The sequence below is a fragment of the Lissotriton helveticus genome, chromosome 5_1 (genome assembly GCF_964261635.1).
Source record: "Lissotriton helveticus chromosome 5_1, aLisHel1.1, whole genome shotgun sequence".
Lineage (NCBI taxonomy): Eukaryota > Metazoa > Chordata > Amphibia > Caudata > Salamandridae > Lissotriton > Lissotriton helveticus.
The window spans coordinates 1088685679-1088704907 of record NC_136065.1 but is presented as its reverse complement, the minus strand read 5'-3'; the positions used below and the strand labels follow the sequence as shown (position 1 = coordinate 1088704907).

General features: G+C 43.3%; 1 protein-coding gene across 2 annotated transcripts in view; it reads right to left on the bottom strand.

Moving 5' to 3' along the window:
• Window positions 1-3979: 3979 nt before the first annotated feature.
• AS3MT (arsenite methyltransferase) overlaps window positions 3980-19229 on the bottom strand; it is a 263586-nt gene continuing 248336 nt past the window's right edge. For both annotated transcript variants that reach the window (XM_078643672.1, XM_078643673.1), the window contains one exon: window positions 3980-5176. In XM_078643672.1, coding sequence (XP_078499798.1) covers window positions 5078-5176 — 99 coding nt within the window. In that variant the 3' untranslated portion in view covers window positions 3980-5077. The remainder of the gene's footprint in view (window positions 5177-19229) is intronic.

Sequence of the window (19229 nt, the reverse complement as noted above, 5' to 3'; positions counted from 1 at the left end):
ACGATACATATATCTTTAAGGTAAGTAGATGTGGAGCTAAAAATAGTAAATCTATACTTACCTTCTTGGTATTTTGGTCTGCAATATTTTTGACCCAATATTCTGTACACATCATGGTATTTGTGTTTCCGATATTCTGTCAGTCATCCAGCGTGAGAGCTCCCACAGCTTATGGGTGCAAGGGAGAGTAAGGTGCATTAGCAGGCATCCACCTGCTGGAAACAGCTCCAAACGGCGTGTGCTTTAGGTTCCCACCCTCCCCCGCGAACTTGGATGCCCAGAGTCCATTGTACTATCCACACAGTTCTAAAGTAACCCTGTTTACATGTTTGCTTTACCCTCAGCCAGGACTCCCAATACTTCCTGCTTCTGGCCGAGATTTCATGTCAGAAGGAATTCAGTAGATGGGAGAGGGGGAAACCCAGACTATCCGAGGTTCCACAAGAAACTTTGAATGGTAGGCTGGTCTACTCCCATTCCTGTGCCTGCTTTATAAGGGTAGTGGTGAGAGGAAGACCAGCATGCACATCTCCAATTCTAAGGAAAGAAGACAAAGCTCCTCATGAAGGGAAGTGACATTTATTAGTACATGCAGCAGACACAGCACTCCAGTCCAAATACCCGTGATGGAAGGCAGATAAAAGTATGCAACAATAAAAAACATAAAGAAGTTTGATAGGGGCCGGAGCACAAGCCAGAGAGAGAGGCACCAGCATTGCAACACGAACCTCAAAGAGATAAAAGAAAAGCCGGATAAAATCACATATAAGTGGCAATTATATTGTAAATAAATCACAACACTCGACAACAAAGAACCACCGGGATCCTGTAGCACATTTCTAGAATAACCATTCACTTAACCCTGTGGTAGTTGGCGGAGGGTCTAATGGAGCAATTTCTGTCTGTTAACATAGGTTTGCATATGTAAATGGCTTTGTTTGACAGACAATCTTCTCCACTGCTTGATATAGGTACTTCTCTTATGAGGTGTTCTCCAATGCCTTGGGTGTTTTCATACTGTTGGGGCGGAAAAGTCCTCTGCATGGTAATGGACGTGCACCCCTGCCCTGTGTGCCCAACTGTACTGTTGTCTAGACCTCCAATGCTGATTTTTGTTGTCATAGGTAAACGTGGATCATGTGTGTGCACCTTGGCATAGGCCTGTCTCATTGATTGCAGTCCTGTTGGATTGGGAAGGGTACCCAAAGTGCTACCGTCATAGTGGTGGAAGGTCACTACCTTCACCAGGAGTTTAGCAGCACAAGTGCAGTAATAGCAGCATACTGTGTCATTGGAATGAGACCTACAGCCTCACTCACTTTTTAAGGTTCTGCAGCTGTGTTCTTAACTCACACTTGACTTACATCAGTTAGATGTGAAGTACTGTGCAGTGCAAAAGTGGTGACTGCACTGGTTGTATGTGTGCCTGGGAAGGGTGCAGCACAGGGATAGAGCAGTGCTGTGCGTGCATGGTGAGTGCATGTACTGGGTCTATATGTACCTGTGAGTAGTACAGCACATGAAAGATGTAGTGCTATGCACTGTGTGCATGTACTAGGTGTAAGTGTACCTGCAAGGAGTACAGTACATGATGGTTGCAGTACTGTGCAGAGCATGCATGGTGATTGTGTACTGTAGCTAGAGGGGTGCCTGCAAGAGGCACAATAAAGAAAGGCTACAGTACTGAGCAGTGTGCGCAGAGTGAATGCGCGCCTGTGGTGGTACAATACAATACAAGATGGTAACACTGGTGGGCAGTGTGTGTGCTGACTACATACACTGATTGCAAGTGTGCCTGTAATGGTACATTACCTGGAGGATCCTGGGTTCTATTTTTGGTGGCCCAGGTCTGCCTGGTAAAAATATGAAGAGGTAGAGGCCCCCGACAGATTTGTGTATTGCTACATTCCTGTTAGCTGGGTGGGACACACTAGAGGAGGGAGAGTGAGACTCCCCACTGTACACTTCAAAGGTTGCTCTTTGATTTAGTGAGCGATCACAAGGACTGGATCTAGACATAGCTCAGTAAGGAGATGGGTGGGGCTGATAAGGGAATCATATTGCGTGGGACTGGGAGCGCAAGATCAACCTTTTGATGAAAATATCAATGTGGCTGACATCCAGATGTGAGCTCCAGTCAGTCCTAAGGCCTGTGTTGTGGGACTATCAGCTTCAGAGCCTCTCCTGTTGTGACAGACAGATTTTAAGACGAACAGGGTGAGAAGTATGTACTGCAAAAGAACCAGAATCCCAACATAAAACGTCAAAGACCCAGACCCTGAATCACATTTGGTGTCTGGAAATGGACTATAAGAGGTTGAAACCCGAAAAAAATGTCATCTGCCAAATTGACTGTGGGAGGGGAAGCTCTGCACGACTTCTGCTTGTGACCTGGACTGGGGGCCAAGACGTGCTAGTCTCCCAGATGGATGAGGGGACATCAACCAGGGAAAACAAGGCCATCTGCTCTAGAGTACCAGAGCTGCCTGCTTTCCAAGACCAGGGTGCCCTGTGAGGAAGAGGAGAGGGTTGGAGGGAGCGAAGTACAGTGGAAAGCCCTGTCAAGTGGCCTCCCGTTGAGAGGTGTGAGGAGACGGCTGCTGCACCGATCGGGTTGTTGCCCATGTGCAGGACAGATTTTGCGACCCCCATATGCCAGGAGATGGCCGCTGTGAAGATAACCCTGTAAAATGATTGCTGTGCAGTAGCGTGGAAACTTACCCTGCAGGAAGAGCACAGAAATTCCTCTGATCACGGCCGGAGAACGACTGCATGGCTAAGGAGACAGCCTGCGCTTGCCAAGCACTATGGCTAAGTCCGTGTGCTGCTGACTCACCAGAGCAGGACCAGAATTTTTGAGTGCCTGTGGCTAGAACACCTTCAAGGCAGTAAATGCTTCCTCCCTTCTGTACCGGATAAGACTTGATACAGGACTACTGAGCTGGGGGTGGGGGGGGGGGGCGGGGGACATACTGTTCGAGAGAATGTCCAAGTGTCCATACTTAATATATTCAGGAGCAAAGCAGACAGCCTGGGTCATTGTGTTAATAGGCCACTGTTGTTACTGGTACGAAGACAGCAAGAATAGAGTGTGGTAATGAGCGAGAGGAGTGTTAAATTACAGAGGCAGAAAGAAAGAAGAGAAGGTGGAGAGATGAGGTAGCAAACAAGGAGTGCGGAAAATTGTGAGATTAGATTGCAAGATGGAAGTGAAGTAGAAATGAGGTAGTGAAATGTTCGATATAGAAATGAGGTAGCGAGACAAATGGGAGACATAAGAGGATGCTAGAAAGAGGTGACAGAGAAATTTAAATAGACAAAAAAGGTGCGTTTAAGAAAGATTAGTTTGAAAGAGGTGAAGTTAGAGGGGAGGAAAGATACAGAGAGGAGAGATGAAAACAGAGCAGTGAGTTTCTGAGAGAGGAATTATATCGAGAGACAGTGATGGTGGTAGAGATTTAGCGATGTAGAGATGAGAGAAAGGGGGGTATTGAGAGATGCAGTACACAAAGGTGAGATAAAGAGAGTGAGAGTTGAGATAGAAGGACTAGGTACATAAAGATGTAGATGGATGGAGAAAGAGAGAGGATGTTGAAGACATGAAGTAAGAGAGAGAGAGAGACAGAAAGACTTTCATATAATTGCCACCACCTGCATGTGAGCGAGGGCTATCGCTAGGCATGCCCAGGTGTTAGATTTAAAAAATGCTTGTTTTTCACATTCAAGATTATATATTATCGAGAAGCCCCTGAAAGATAGGGAGGCTGTGCAACTGCCCACTCAACCTGCGCCTTATAACTGCTCTGTGGCTTCAGCACTCGGTTCAACAGCCTCCGCCCACAGGGCACCCCGGTAAGGCATCCAGAGCACTGCAGCGGAGCTCATCAAGGGAAGGGTTAACTCCATTACAGGGCAAGCAGTCAGATTCATAAGGTGCAGCTCTTTCATAATGTATTAACCAATAATAACCTCTCAACAATAACTTGCAAATTATTTTAATAAATTACATACAATTACTTTTAAATTACATGGACTGCAATTGGCCTTTGAGGCTAAGTATTACTTGAACCTTTCGGTCAGCGTTCTTTGCAACTGATGTCACACTCCAAGTGACGTCATGGGTCATCTAGCTTTAAAGTCCGCCTAACTAAAATATTTATGCGTGCACTATCAGTATTAGAAGGATCACAGTACTGCATAGAGCACTGTCAATAGACGGTCCATCCGCCTCCTTACCAGAGATGTACTACATACACTCGGCAGGGCCGGACTGGGAACCACAACTGGCCCTGGCAAAGTGTTCGGCCGGTCCCCCTTCCCCACTCGAGGGAGGGAGGTGGGGGGTGGTTGGGGGTGCCGCTGAGCTCTTTGCCGGGGCCGGTTTTCTGGCGATTTTGGTACAGTGCCCTGTAACAAAAAAAGCCCCCAGGGGCCCAAAACCAGCCCCCCACCCATGCGCACACCGGGGAATTGCCCGGTGCCCGCAATGGCCAGTCCGGCCCTGACACTCAGTTACGAACCTTCTAGAAGAACAATGAGCTTCAGGAAGCGGCTGCCGCAGGTTGGCGTGGCCGGCTGTCGCTTGATACCAGCATTCCGATCTGTATTGGTCTTCACTGGGTGGTTTAGCTACATAATCTCTCATCTCATGGAAAACAATTGTATCTAAAAGCAAAGTGCTGTCTAGCAGCCTCACCTCAGGTTATCCTTACAGACTTGCCAACTCATACGGTGCCACCGTGTGTCACATGATTTCAGCTCCCTTCACACAGTCACACGAAATCACATTGTGGCAGAGAAAACGAGCTGGAAAACGACTACAACAAGTGGAATTCAAGTTCGTTTTCGGAGGTAATAAGCATCCGAAGTCCATAAAAAGTGTGCGAACGCCCGAGGGCATCTCGACAGCCTAGATTGCCACTTTCTGAGGCAAATTCTATGAATCCGCAATGTGATTTTTGAATTTTAAATTTACAAACTACACTACGCTACACTACAGCAATGTAATTTTTAAATTTACAAACTCCATTAATTTCAAGGCTAATATTCATCCTTTGGTCATGGGGTGCTCCTGATGTCAGCAGCAGCCTCCTTGTCCGCTGCAATCAGCAGCCTTCGATGTGGTATTTTTCGTTTTTAGTTGTTGTAACAGTTTAAACGGATCAATTGTTATCTCCTGTAAAAAAAAGAAAAAAAAAGATATGTTACAAATCCAAGAAATACGAGTTTCTCATTCCGTTCGACAGATGGACCAACAATTAAAGGTAAAGTACACTTGAAAAGTATTTGACAGCGCTGGTGCGTGCAGTAAGCGTGTGAGTGCAGCAGGGACAGGGCTTTTTGCAGTTGAGTAATTTTTGAAAAAAGCATTAAATCATCCAACAAAACAGTAAAAAAATTTTCAATGTGTAAATCTAGTGTCCCAATGTACAGATACCAAAATGGGATTGATGGCTGTGGACTGTCCACACACCTACTAGTAAAACTAAGTCGATCTTCAGCATTTCCACAATAAATATATGTATGAAGCAAATTTACATATAATTAATTTCATTATGTGCATATTTGTTGACCATCCTCAAAACCCAACTGTATTTTTCTAGCTGGTGGATCGAAAAGCCCTAAAGTTATATGGAAGTTCCAATTTCTGTAGATCTATGCATTTTATTTTCTTGATTGAAATAGGAGGGCAGCAGCACAGTGTGCATTGTTTCTTTTTTGTGATGGCTACCTTAAAGAAGAGCAATAACTATTTGCAGGGCCAATTCTTGTTAGTCGTGGGAAGGCATTCACTCCAAATGTTATGCATGGAAGTACTGTCACTCAGCACATAAACAAAACAAAAGAAGGTATGATATAGCCACCACGTTATTTGTCCATGCGTCATGGTGCTTGCATGTGATTCAAGCTAGCCCATGGGTCTAAACCGGGGTGGCGTAGTGGGCAAAAGAACGATGGCTTTAACCCAGATCTTTTGACTGGGGAGAATGTTTGCATTGTCATCATTCCGTCCATCATTTGTTTGCTGCATGTGACGCAGGCACTGTTTTCTTTTTTTAATTGACCTTCGGAGAAGGATCAGTAAACAAAAAACTATAAAATTGAAATATGTGCAAGTCCTTTTATTTCTGAACTGAAAGGGCTGGCAGTAATTTGCCTGACCTAAAAAAAAACAAGACAGCAGCGGTTCTTTCATTTACTTGCTTCCCCGTGAAATGGATCCCAAAAAAAAAAGAAGCCCGGAAGTGGTGCGCGCACGCGCCACACCAAGACATGTGGCTTCAATTATCGCGCCCGTGTCTGTGTTTACCATTGTGTTAAACTCGGTGAGTGTGATACTGTTTTTCTCTTTGTGTTCTTCTGGGTGACAGAGATTAACAGTATGCCCACTAAGTAAACAGGTGTTCTTTTTAACTTTAATTTGAATTTTAATTCATGGTTACGGTTTGGAGTGATGGTCTGTTTTACTTCTCTAACTGCATATGTGAGACCATTGGAATATCCCAGGGTCCTATTATGAGTTAACACTGGGGAGGGCTAAATAGAAGCTCAAAGTGGTGTGGGCAGCATACAATTATACTGCCTATTACAGATGATAAAGGGAGACATTTTTCTCTGCATGAGAAGCCTATGTATGTTTTGTTTTGTCATTTTAGCATTTGTTTCCCGTGTTGGTGGGAATTACCCCCACATGTGTTGGATCCATTTGGGTCCTGGTGCCACCTTAATATTTACCAGAGTAAGGTAAGGTGGGGTAGAGACTGGGACGGATAGAAGTCCTGATGAAGACTGACGTGACCAGTTTTGGCGCATAATCATACGGTCGAAACATGTTGACGCAAGCAGCTTTAGGAGGGGTGTTTGTGGGATCTTTATATCCTCTATAAACACACCCATCCTGTATTATTTTTAATCCTGGCTTTGGGGCTCACGAATAAAAGGGTTGGATAGGGTACCCATGAGTCAGTTTTAAGCACTTCCAATACGGCACTTTTTCTATCACAGCACCCAGTCACCAGGGGATAGATACCCTGACATTATTGTTTGTGTTTTATGTTGTTTTGTCTTCCCCTTTCCTATGCTCCATCCTGTGCATGGCTATGCTGGGATGAATTGTAAGCAGACCCGATGATGAAGCATGTCACACACATTTGTGTGTGAGTGAGGGCAGTTTTTCCAATACACAATTTGTGCCAATACATGTCTATCACTTTATGATTTTTTCCTCTCTACCCCTCTTGGTGTTTGCTTTCAGAATTCTAAGCCTGGAATTGAAGTAGATCGCATCACAAAAAGTAGAAAATAGACAACATTGTGATACATAAATCATTATTATGCACTGTCAATAAACAATGTTTTTATATGTCGAAACATCAGCTTTTTTAACAGCCCCTTTGTGCTGTTGGGTATTTAATATGTGTATATGATTGCATTCCACAGCTATGGTGATAAACAGGCTCGTAGTCACCGAATAGGTCTTTCAACTCCAACTGCAAAAACAGTTCTTTGGTGACTACTGATGTAAGGGCTTTGGTTAGTATAGGGTTTGGCGATAAAGCAGTAGTGGACAAAAAACTACAAATCCACATTCATCCTTTCATGTAGTAACTTGAGGCATGCTTCCGCTTCTTGGGGGCTGTCCCGTCTCTGTGCAAGATTTTGACTGATTTAGTGATGGTGCTAGGGCAGGGAGGCACAGCTTCAGCACCGAAGGCTACTTAGATCTAAAGGGGAGGAGGACGTTTTTGAGGATTTTAAAATGTTAGTGATATTTGACAAAGATGCTGGGTAGACCGCACAGAAGGCTGCGAGAAAAGCAAGGCTCAGTGAATACGACTGGCTATCTGCCAATGGAAAATAGAAAATGCATCACCACTTCATAATGATGTTGTGAATGGTCTTGTCAACTGTAATAAACATCCCACCCAAAATATCGTCTACCACCAGGCCCTACTACAACTACCATATTCTTCTGGGACATCCGATTCCATTATTCGCTGCAACAGTTTTGTACTGTCTCAGCTATTGGAATAAAATATCATCCATTCACCACACCAAATGTAATTATATATTAATTTAGGGCATTATATATGCACGATAATGACCACCAAAGTGTTCTCGTGGCAGTGAGAATAAGCGAGAGGGGAGACGAGAGAAGGCAGGGCTCAAACATCTTTCATTGAAACCAACACAGTCCGAGTTCTCACCCGCACAGAGATTATGTTTCCAAACGAACAGAAACCTTCCATGCTTACTAGGATGCTATAATAGTGAAGCTGTTTATAAAACACAAAAGCCTATCTAATGTGCGCGTCTTCCCTACCTCGTGGCTCATGTCTCAAGGTGACTTTCTAGGACACACAGCTGTGGCCGGGCTGCATTCTTTCATGCCCCCATATCTTGTTTCCATTCCTTGGACTCGTTCTGCCTTCACGACTGCTCTGGCACAACAGCAGCACGGATAACTGATGGCGGAAGGTCAGTCTGCAAAAACATTAAAAGCTGGCTTCCCTGCTTGATAATCTCATGGTCATTCAGAGATTACACATCCCATGAGCACTCATCGCAGTCAATCATCTTCTGGGTATAATTGTCCAGCAAGGATTTTGCATAATGTTATTGATCAGAATACTTCTGTCAGGTTACTTAATGTAGCATTTATGGTTTGGACAGTTCTTTTTAATGTCTATTGTAACCTTCATCTACCCCTTACACCCTCAAACATTTACTCTGAATGTAAAACAATGGGTTTGTTCGTTAAGGAGTCACAATACCTTTCGCTGCAGCTGAGTAAAGAGAAATCAAATTATGATTAATGAATAAAACACGACTAAAGTCATATATTTTGCAAGAATGAAGTACCCAGCACTGTATAAGACAACATGATCATAATCCTTTTCCCTGATGTGCGCTACCGAATGCACTAATTCTCAAAGAGAATTTCTCCTGTAGATAATAGGATGTGATTCTAAACGTTCTATTTAAGCACCCATAGTCTGGAGCAACATCCCCGTGTTCATCCGTCTCCTCAACTTTGCTTCAATTCAGGAAAGAGTTGAATATTCACCTCTTTAAAGAACACTACATCATGATTCAGTAACAGTCTCCAAATCGGCTACCTCTCAAATCACGTGTTGACTTTATCCTTTGCCTTTGATCCTGTACAGTGCTCTTCTGCCATTGGCTAGGTTTGCGCTACAGGAGTACCACTTACATTCATACATTGTGTGCTCAAGGGTGTTCCAGGAGCATAAATTCCAGGACACCCTTCAGTTACAGAGGAGTGCATTGAAATCTTCACCTGCAGCCACAGGGAAGTTATACTGTGGACAGAAATATTACCAGTTTGCATTCTAGACAACACATTCTACTGCTCCTAAAAGTCAGGAGCAGTAGAATACAGATTCATATCCCATCCTTAAATCAGGGTGTAATGCAAATGTCAGCATTCACTCCAACATGTCAGTGCCTGATCCTGGGTCACATGGTCAAGGAGTAGGAGTTTGCTGGCACCATGGCCAAGTTACTCACTGGAGCAAATTTAGATCAGGGATATGTGCAGAGGCACCAGCAGCTTTGTAATGCATGGAGGGTCTGGCATGCCTGTAGGTCGCTATCCCAATTGTGAATCACGAAACGTGGGCCTAGAAACTGCATGCACACACTTAGGGATGGGGTATGTTGCCCTCTTGTAAACGTATCTGCGGTTTTGTGAATAAGGCCCAATACAAAATTATTACTCAATTAAAACGTTGTGAAGAAATAAAACACATTAAATGACAGGGGGCAAAGCCAACAGCAAATTGTGTACAAACTGGGATCTGTATAAGACCAAACTAGATCTTTTTGCTTCGAAGTTATTGCTTGGCTAGTCTTCTGAAAGGGGGGCATCTCGCTGATGGCTCTGTACCATGTGGTCTGGTACACTGCCAATAAGGACAACTTGTTCTTTTGAAAGGACTGTGGTTTCTGTGGCCTCTGTGAAAATAAGATGTTGATGAAACATGGATAGCAAGGCTAAAGGTTAAAGCCTACGCAAACAAATGATGGATGTTCAGCATTCCGTCCATCAATTGTTCTTTTTGCATTTGTCACCCTGAGTGGGACGGGTATGCCAAGACATGGATACCGGGTTCAGCATGCCATTGGGGTCAAGCTACCCTGGCTGATGGGGGGGATACCCTGAAACCAGTCCCAGGATGCTTTTTTACGGTCCAGGCAGTACCTAGCCTGGCAGTTCGAGCTGGACTGTTCCCATGGGGAGCAGGGTCAGGATTGATTTCCATATGGCTGGGTCTAAACTGAAATGGCATGGGGAGCAAAAAAATGATGGACTTAGGCCCAGATATCTCTAAAGGGAGTGAAGGTTTGACATTGTTCAGCATTCTGTCCATCTCTTTTTTGTGATATGTCCCAAATTAACATACATTTTTTCACCAGCCATACTAAGAAGGCACACTCGAACTGATAATAACAACACCTGCTGACTTTAGCGGTGCCTCTAGGTCTTTTATAAATTTAAATGTTATCTTTCTTTTTTCTGCACACACATGCTTTTGACACTCCCACAGGGGCGTGTCTTTTCTCTATGTCTACACTCCCACAGGGGCGTGTCTTTCCTCTATGTCTATTCTCTCCTGCAGACTCACCGGAAGACAGCTTAAACCAGCATCTGAAACCCACTGAACCAGTCAGAGCGGTTCCCAATTAACCGAACACGCTGACACCTGTTGAAACCAGCAGAGTATTTAAACCACCGCTCAGCTCCACTCATTCTACCACAGAGCTCCATTGGCGGCTGAAGCCGGTATCAAAGAGGGTCCTAGACCTTGACAAAGTAAGTGGGAACTTCCTACGGTGGGGTACGCTCTAACACTGTCCTTCCACCCGCTGTTGGCAGACTCTCCCAGCCTAGCATCCGGGTCAGTTTTTAAATCGCTTTTGTCTTCTCTTTTAACTTTAGTCACAAAAAGTGTGACTACAGGTCGGGCCCCTGCATGGAACTCATGGGGCATTTTCCGGATATTGTCTGAGTAAGATATTTTGCTTTTCCCGCCTTTAGTTCAAGTCACACGATGCACCATGCTATGCAAATCCTTGATTATCACTCGGTACCACGTAAATTACCAGACGTCTACTTTAACCAATTACGCCACACTCTGTCCTCACTGAGCCTTTGACCGCATAAGAGCACGGACACTCTGCTCCCGTAACAACTATACCAGTATGTTAAATGTTTCTCTGTATGTTTGTTTGTTCTTTTCCTTCCCCAAAGGAAAGCGCCATTAGAGAAAATCCTCCTCTACCACATACCACACCTTAGCACGTCTGTCACATTTATGGTATTCCAATAACACGTTTTTAGGCCATTCACTCTGCACTACACATAGGTCCTGAAGAAAGCCATACCACTAAGAGAGCACGGCTGAAACATGTTGACCGACTAGGATATTGGAGTTACCTAACATCTCCTTAAATATCCGCCTCTTGTTTTTATCAACTGCCAAGGGCCCATTGATTAACATAGTCTTTTTCATCCCAGGGACCCTTAGGACAGCTTTTTTAACATTTACTCGCTCCTTCTCACTGCACTCTCACGGCACAATACCAGCTCTGCTGTATACAGGCGTTGTAGCGCACCCAAGGTGCACACGGTGCCTTGGGTGGGGCCCGATGATGAAGGTTGGTGAGGGAGGGCTTTACTATAAACATAATGCATTTTCTTTCTAAAATAAACATACGGTAGGAGCACCCACTCCACAGTAGTTCTCTGTGATAAAACACCGCTTTACTCCAAGAAACACATCTTGACGCGTTAGAATCTGGCAAGCTATGCAGAGAATGGGTTGGAAAGGTGTTTCACAACAGTATACATGATTTAAGGTCTTCAGACACAGGTCCCATCCGTAAATGTGGTGTGGCAATTCTTATCCGTAAATCTCTACCAGTTACGATATCAAGAACAAGGGAAGACACAGGCGGAAGATATGTGTTTATCAAGCTGCGTATAGGAGAAACTCATTTTTGTGTTGGATCCGCCTATGCTCCGACAGGTGCCAAAAAATAATTTCTTCTTCAATTAAACCGTTTACTATCAGAGATAAATGCTTCTCAATATCTCATAGGAGGAGACTGGAATCTGGTGACAGACCCAATTCTAGATAGATTGATAAGAATAATGCACCAGATAGAGCCCTTTTGAGTGACATTATGGAAGATAATGGTGTGATAGATCACTGGCGTCTTTCCCATCTGACTGACTCTAAATACACATTTGCGTCTCCGACACATGGAACTCTTTCCGACTTGACTATTTTTTAATCTCTCAGAAGGTAGTTCAACTAGTGCATGAGCCTCACATTTTAGAAGCATCAATATCTAACCAATCCCCGGTCCTATTATCTTTACATACAGGATTGGCCAAGCCAGGGAGAAAACCTGGGCAGATGAATATACAACGCCATAAAACCCCTAAGGGTAAATTACAGTTGCAAGCTCATCTTTAAAATTACCTTTCCCTTAATCAAGGATCAGCGGACTCAGGTAGAATTTTATTGGCTGTAGCCAAAGCTACCATACAGGGTCAACTAATGAAGGACGCAGCACAGGCCAATAGGCACAATGCTACCCGGCAAAAAGAATTGGAACATGATATTGAGACACTCACATGATATTACACTATAAAACCTACTTTACAACATCGCAAAGCACTGGAGCAAACTCGTATGGCGCTAAACAGCCTCTTTACACCCAAGGCTGAATATGCTCTACAAAAAAAAATGAAAGGGAGACATTATGAGCAGGGGGAAAAGGCAGGGAGGCTATTAGCGGCTCAACTGTGACAAAGGGAAGCTGCCATGGCTATACCAGCCATACGATCATCTGGGGGGAACCTGTTAACTCGCCTTCAAGATATCGTTAATGAGTTTGCTTCTTACTACAAATCCTTATACACCCCAGGAGTTCAGTTAGACCAAAACAAGATGATCTCTTTTCTTTCAGAGATAGAACTGCCTTGCCTTTCTGAAGAGAGCAGAACACTTCTTGAAGGAGAGATTAATAAGGAAGAGATTTCCCAAGCAGTAGCCAATCTTCCATACCATAAAGCTCCAGGGGAAGATGGTTTTCCAGCAGAATTTTACCGCTGGTCAGGTGAAAAAATAATAGACACTATACATACCGGTTTTCAGGAAGCAGATAGCAAAGCTTCTTTAGGGTGTATTTCTAATAAAGCTGTAATAGCAGTCCTACCAAAATCAGGAAAAGATCCATTACTTTGCAGCAGTTATCATCCCATATCGCTTCTCAATTGTGATATTAAAATCTTAGCCAGTATCCTAGCCTCCCGTCTTCGCAAAGTCTTACCCTCCCTGATTCACTATACTCAGGTGGGATTTGTACCTGGACGTTCACCGGGGAATCATTTACATACTTTGGCACACACACTCCACTCACTGCTGAAAGAGGCTTTAGCATTATCGCTTGATTCCGAAAAGGCATTTGATCGAGTGGAATGGCAGTAGCTTTTTTACGTTTTGGAGAAATTTGGTTTGGGATCTCAATTTATAGATAAAATAAGGTTATTAACTCAACACCCTGCTGCTCAAGTTAACTGCTGTGGTTTCATTTCAGACACATTCCCAATTTGCAGAGGAACTCGTCAGGGCTGCCCCCTCTCTCCCCAACTATTACTCTTCGCTTTAGAACCTCTAGCAGCAGCAATTCGCCAATCAGACAATATAGTAGGCATTCCTCTTCCAGTAGGTGACTAAAAAATGTACCTTTATGCTGACGACATCCTAGTCACTATCACTGACATATCTCTGACTTTAACATCATTGCTTAAAATCATAGAAGATTTCTCCTCCTTTTCCGGATATAAAATTAACTGGGATAAGAGTGAAGCACTTCCCATATCAGATGGAACCACAAAGGCAGCTATACAAGGTTTTCCCTTTCATTGGCAATACTCACGTTTAAAATACCTGGGTATTTTAGTGAATAAAGGAAGGGAAGGGATGGTTGCGGACAATATAGGCCCTTTAATTACCCAGATGCAACATGATTTTGAAAAATGGAAGACATTGGGATTATCTTTGTGGGGTAGAGTTCAAGCTATGAAAATGGTCACACTTTCAGGTTTCATCTACACACTTGGAATGCTTCCTCTCCAGATCCCTTTATCCACACTGCGCCTTATAGATTCTAGGATCAAATATTTTATTTGGGTATCTATGAAACCTCGAGTAGCTATAAACAAATTGAAAGCGCACCATTCTCATGAAGGTTCGAGTCTTCCATCCATTGAGCACTATAATTTGGCATTACAATTATCTCAATTCACACAAATGTTAACTGAAAATTTCAATACACCACAATGGGTGGATTTAGAAAGACATCAATTGTCTACAGAATTGGGTCTCTCTGCCATTTATGGGACAGGCACAAGTCGTCTTAATTCTCACAATCCATTATTGGCTGTAATGCGCAAAACAGGGCAGAGGGCAAACTGTATTCATGATAAAGCCCCAATTTGGAACAAAACAGGTATACGTATTAAAGGGAAAGTTATATCATGGTCCCATTGGAAAACAGCAGGCATTCTTACTTTAGATCAACTTATACATAATGGTGTTCTTAAATCTTTTGCACAATTGACAGATGAATTTGGTCTTCCACCACATCAAGCAGCAGATTATACACAACTCGTCATCTGCCTCAACAAAATACTAGGACGGTTATTACAAACTTCGCCAGTAGTGTTCTACTTACATACTTGGGGAAACATAAAGGGTTTACATCTGGCTTGTATAAAATATTTACATCACTTATTCTCACAACCCTTATCAAGAGATCTCCGTACCAAATAGCAATCACGCTTGTCTGTTTCTTACGAAGAACAAGAATGGGTAGACCTGTTGGAAAACCTAGATAAAGGAGCTCGAAAAGCTAGACTGAAATTTTGCCTGTTTAAAATTCTACATGACTGGCATTGGTCTCCGGTAAAGTTACAGAAAGCAGGATTACTTTCACATACTAATTGCTGGAGATGTGATGCTCCTGATTGTGACATTGTTCACATTATTTGCAATTGCCCTACGATTCAATCCTATTGGTCTTTATAGGTCAGTTTTTACATAACACTATACCCTGATGCTTACCGTTAACTACAGCTACCATTCTACTGCATGATTTAGGAAACTCCCAACACATTTCTAAGCCAAAATGCCATCTTTTACATACTGCATTGGCAAAAGCTCAAATATGTATATTACGACAATGGAAATCTCCGACTCCACCATCTCAAGAGTCCTGGTTAGTAGCCATGATCCAAACTGCCTCATATGAAAGAGTCGTTTATAGTCAGTCAGTCAAAAAACTTTAATCGGTTAATTAAAACCATAAAAGCAGTGCATGATACATAAAATAAAATTAAACAGATCACTTAACAAGTGTAAAGAATTGATTGCTACTCCTTTTAAAAACACAATGTTAAAAAGCATTCTTGCCAAAGATTATACAGAAAGTCAGATTTGATGATTAGGGGATGCGGCAGCTCTTAGTTTATTCAGTCTGGCGGCTGCTACTAAAAAACAGGCTACACCATATGCCACCGGCACCGAATTCAGCATCTGGAGGTATAATAATGCTGGGCGTACCTGGACGAAATTCAAAGGTTTCAAGATAGGAACAAGAAATGTTTTCCTCGGCACCAGGTAGTGCTCACAGAACATGACCAGGTGCAGAGTATCCTGCGTTGAAAAACAGTCACATGTACAAGGGGGAAGATTATCAGGGGTACCCCATACTGTATACGAGCCCAGGATAAGATGGATCGAGTTAAATCTAAACCTTGTGAGCAAAAAGCGATGGTAAGGCTTTGTAACATATTTTAAATAAGGTTCCATAGCTGTAGTTGTGGAAAGTTGAAAAAGTAATCTCACCGTAGGTTTACTGAGTTGAACCGTTTCTCTTTCGCATTCCAACAAGGTCCGAAAATGCTGCTTTACCCACTTTACATCCTCTTTTTTAAGATTTTGCGGTAGAGAGTACATTTCCGGGCGCCCTAGCCTCGCACATGCCGCTCTAACATATGCCAGCCATGGTATAGTGCGGGCTTTGTCCAGAGATATACAATCTTTAAGGATGCAGTGATTCAGGCTGATGTCTTCATTTGTCCAGGTTTTGATCCAGCAAAGCACTGGCGACATTTTTAGAAGATCAGAGACATATCCCATGCCTAGTTCATTATGAATTGAGTGTATGGGAGAAGATTTCGGAAGTTTATAATTTAAACGATCAAACAGACCTCTTTAATCAAGTTTGGGCTCCTTTTTTGCAAACAGATGATGTCTCTGTAGGAAAAGACATTGTTAATCTTATGCTGAATATTTCAACGAATTAGCCTATTTATGCTAACTTTTTTCCCTTTCTTTGCTCCTGTATTTCTGATACGGTCTTTATACCTCATTATTTATTTCAGTTATGTTGATAAAGGTAAGAATAATATAGTTAGGAAAGCGTGGCAAAATTAATTTATATCTCGTAATTACACAATTATCCCATAGAGGACAATGTATATTATAACAGATTATATTATGCTGTGTTAGTAACTCTGGGCCAAGGTGTTTATTTCAAGATTAATGGACTCATTTACAAGAGAACAATGATGAGACAGAAAAAAGGCAGTTGTCCATCTCACTCCTGTGCATTATGTTACTCTATTTTGTGGTGGAATCGGCAGTCAGCTTCACCATCATAAACACACCATCGTAGACTCAGCGTCCTTGCATGAAAGCTATACAAGTGAAGCATATTAGGAACACTGAACGTTATGGTCGTAGAAATGCAGCAAAGGTTGAAGCCACATAGGTGTGAGGTCTTTTATGGTAATAAGCAGCTGATTCGCCAGGGTTGCTGATGAAATGAGGCCAAGTCCTAATGGCAGAAATGGTCGAATCACAGTGGAGTTGAAATGGCAGCAAGGGGCTGGAGTTTTGGTGGGGTGACATGGAGGAATTATGATGGGTGTAGCATGGGGCTGGGTTCCACTGGCCGCCACAGATTTTTCCCATCCATCATAGCTATCGCTATGCAGGCATGACCCACCACAGGAAGAAATTCCTGTCAATGTAACTGAAATATCTACATTTTGTAGACTATACATAAGTGCCACATAGGTAGGTTGACAGTCACATTTTAAACAAAGGCCATAGGTTGAGGAAAGTTGGTACCTGTTGGACCTGAGATCATTAGTATGGTTTCCCCCAACATTTTACCTCCAATCCTCCTGTTTTTGCTGACTTTGCTTTTGCTGGATTTAAGACTGCGCAGTTTACCACTGTTAACCAGTGCTTAAGTGCTTATGCTCTCTCCTTTAAACATAGTTAAATTAACTTACACACAATTGGCACATTCAACTTACTTGTTACACCCCAGTAAAGTGGTACTAAATGCACCCAGGGCCTGTAAACTAAATGCTACTAGTGGGCTCGCAGCACTCATTGTACCACCCACTTAAGTAGCCCTTCATAACTATCTCAAGCCTGTCATTACAACCTGTATGTGCAGTTGTAAACTACCATTTCAACCTGCAAAAGAAACCTCTTACCAGGCCTAAACCTTCCTTTTTGATATAAATCACCCCCAGGGGAGCCGTTAAACAGTCCATAGTGAAGGGTGCAGCGTATTTAAAAAGTTGGACATGTACTTTTAACATTTACATGTCCTGGTAGTAAAAAAACTCAAACTTGTTTTTGACTACTGCAAGGCCTGCCTCTCCCATAAGATAACATTGGGTTACCTTATTACATTTAATAAGTGATAACGTTCAATTGGGAGCAGGTAGAAGTGTGGGGTTTGGTCAATAAAGGATTGTAATTTAAAACCCTTTTCAATGGTAAAGTTGGATCTTAAGTTACAATTCAGAAAAGGCCACTTTTAGTAAGTTGCCATTTTCTTGTCCCAGCCATTTGGTGCCTGCAGTCTGTATTCTGGGTCATGTGACTAGGTGTAGCTGGCATTTGGTCTATGTGTATTGCTCCCAGACAGTGAGACAAAGGAGGACTAGGTGTTGGCAGGATGGGACAACTCTCACTTGATGGGGAAGAGGGGTGTAGCTTGCACATCACAGAGACTCTGCCTGAGCACACTCAAAAGGGTTTCACACAAGTCTTTTGTGCCCTAGACAAGCTGGGACCAGGGTAGGGAAGTGGACAATTCCAGACACCTCTGTAGGGAGGAGTGCTATAAAAGCTTCCCCGATGTCAAAGTGGGCACAAGGTATAAGTAGTGGACCCGCAGACCCAACTCTTCAGATCTATTATGGTTGTGGACTCAGCTAGGAAGGACTGCCCAGCTGTGAAGTTTGCTGATCTGCTTGCTGACGAAGAACTACTTTGCTTCCCAAAACCTGCTGTTGCAGCACCAGGACTTTGCTGCAAGCTGCAATCTGCCCTGCTGAATCCAGCCTGCCTTATTGGACCTAGAACTCCAAGGAATATCCACTGGTCAGTTGGCTGGCCCCATCTTCAAACCACAGGGACGTAACAGAATTCGACATTGACGCATCTCCACACATTTCAAAGCATTGCAATGCAGCCTGCCATCGACTCTGGCCCAGCGCAAAGCAGCTCATCCTCGACAAATCTCAGCTAAAGTCTTCCAAACCACTGGCAGCTTCTTTGATGCCGCCCACGCTGACACCAGTCGAGTGTGATGCATCTCATATCCAGCGCAGACGCATCGCAGTGCAAATCTCAGCAAGCCAACTAACATCGCAGAACCTGGCATCCCAGCTCTTCGTCAACCATCATAGACCCCACCACTGTGCGATGCATCTCGACGTTGACCCTCACATCACAGCTCCTCGTTGACGGTTTCTAGAAGCCGGCACGCTGATCTTGATGCAAGGACCTCAAATCTCGTCGTGCAGGCCACAAGGTGCTTTTGTAAGCCGACTGAACTTAATCCTGTCTCGACCCGTGCTTCCTTAGGGTCAGCATGACTTGGACCTGGCCTACTGCGCCAGAAAACAGTGGTTGGTGCTTTTTGCTTTTTAGCACTTGATTTTCACATAATTTTTAAAGTTGCATATCTCCAGTTCTACTAATTGGATTTTTATTGTTTTGGTATCAAATAATTTTTTACATTTTACTCTATATTGCTAAATTGGTGTGGAATATTTATTGTGTAGTCTTTTCACTGTATTAATCTTTGTGTGATGCATA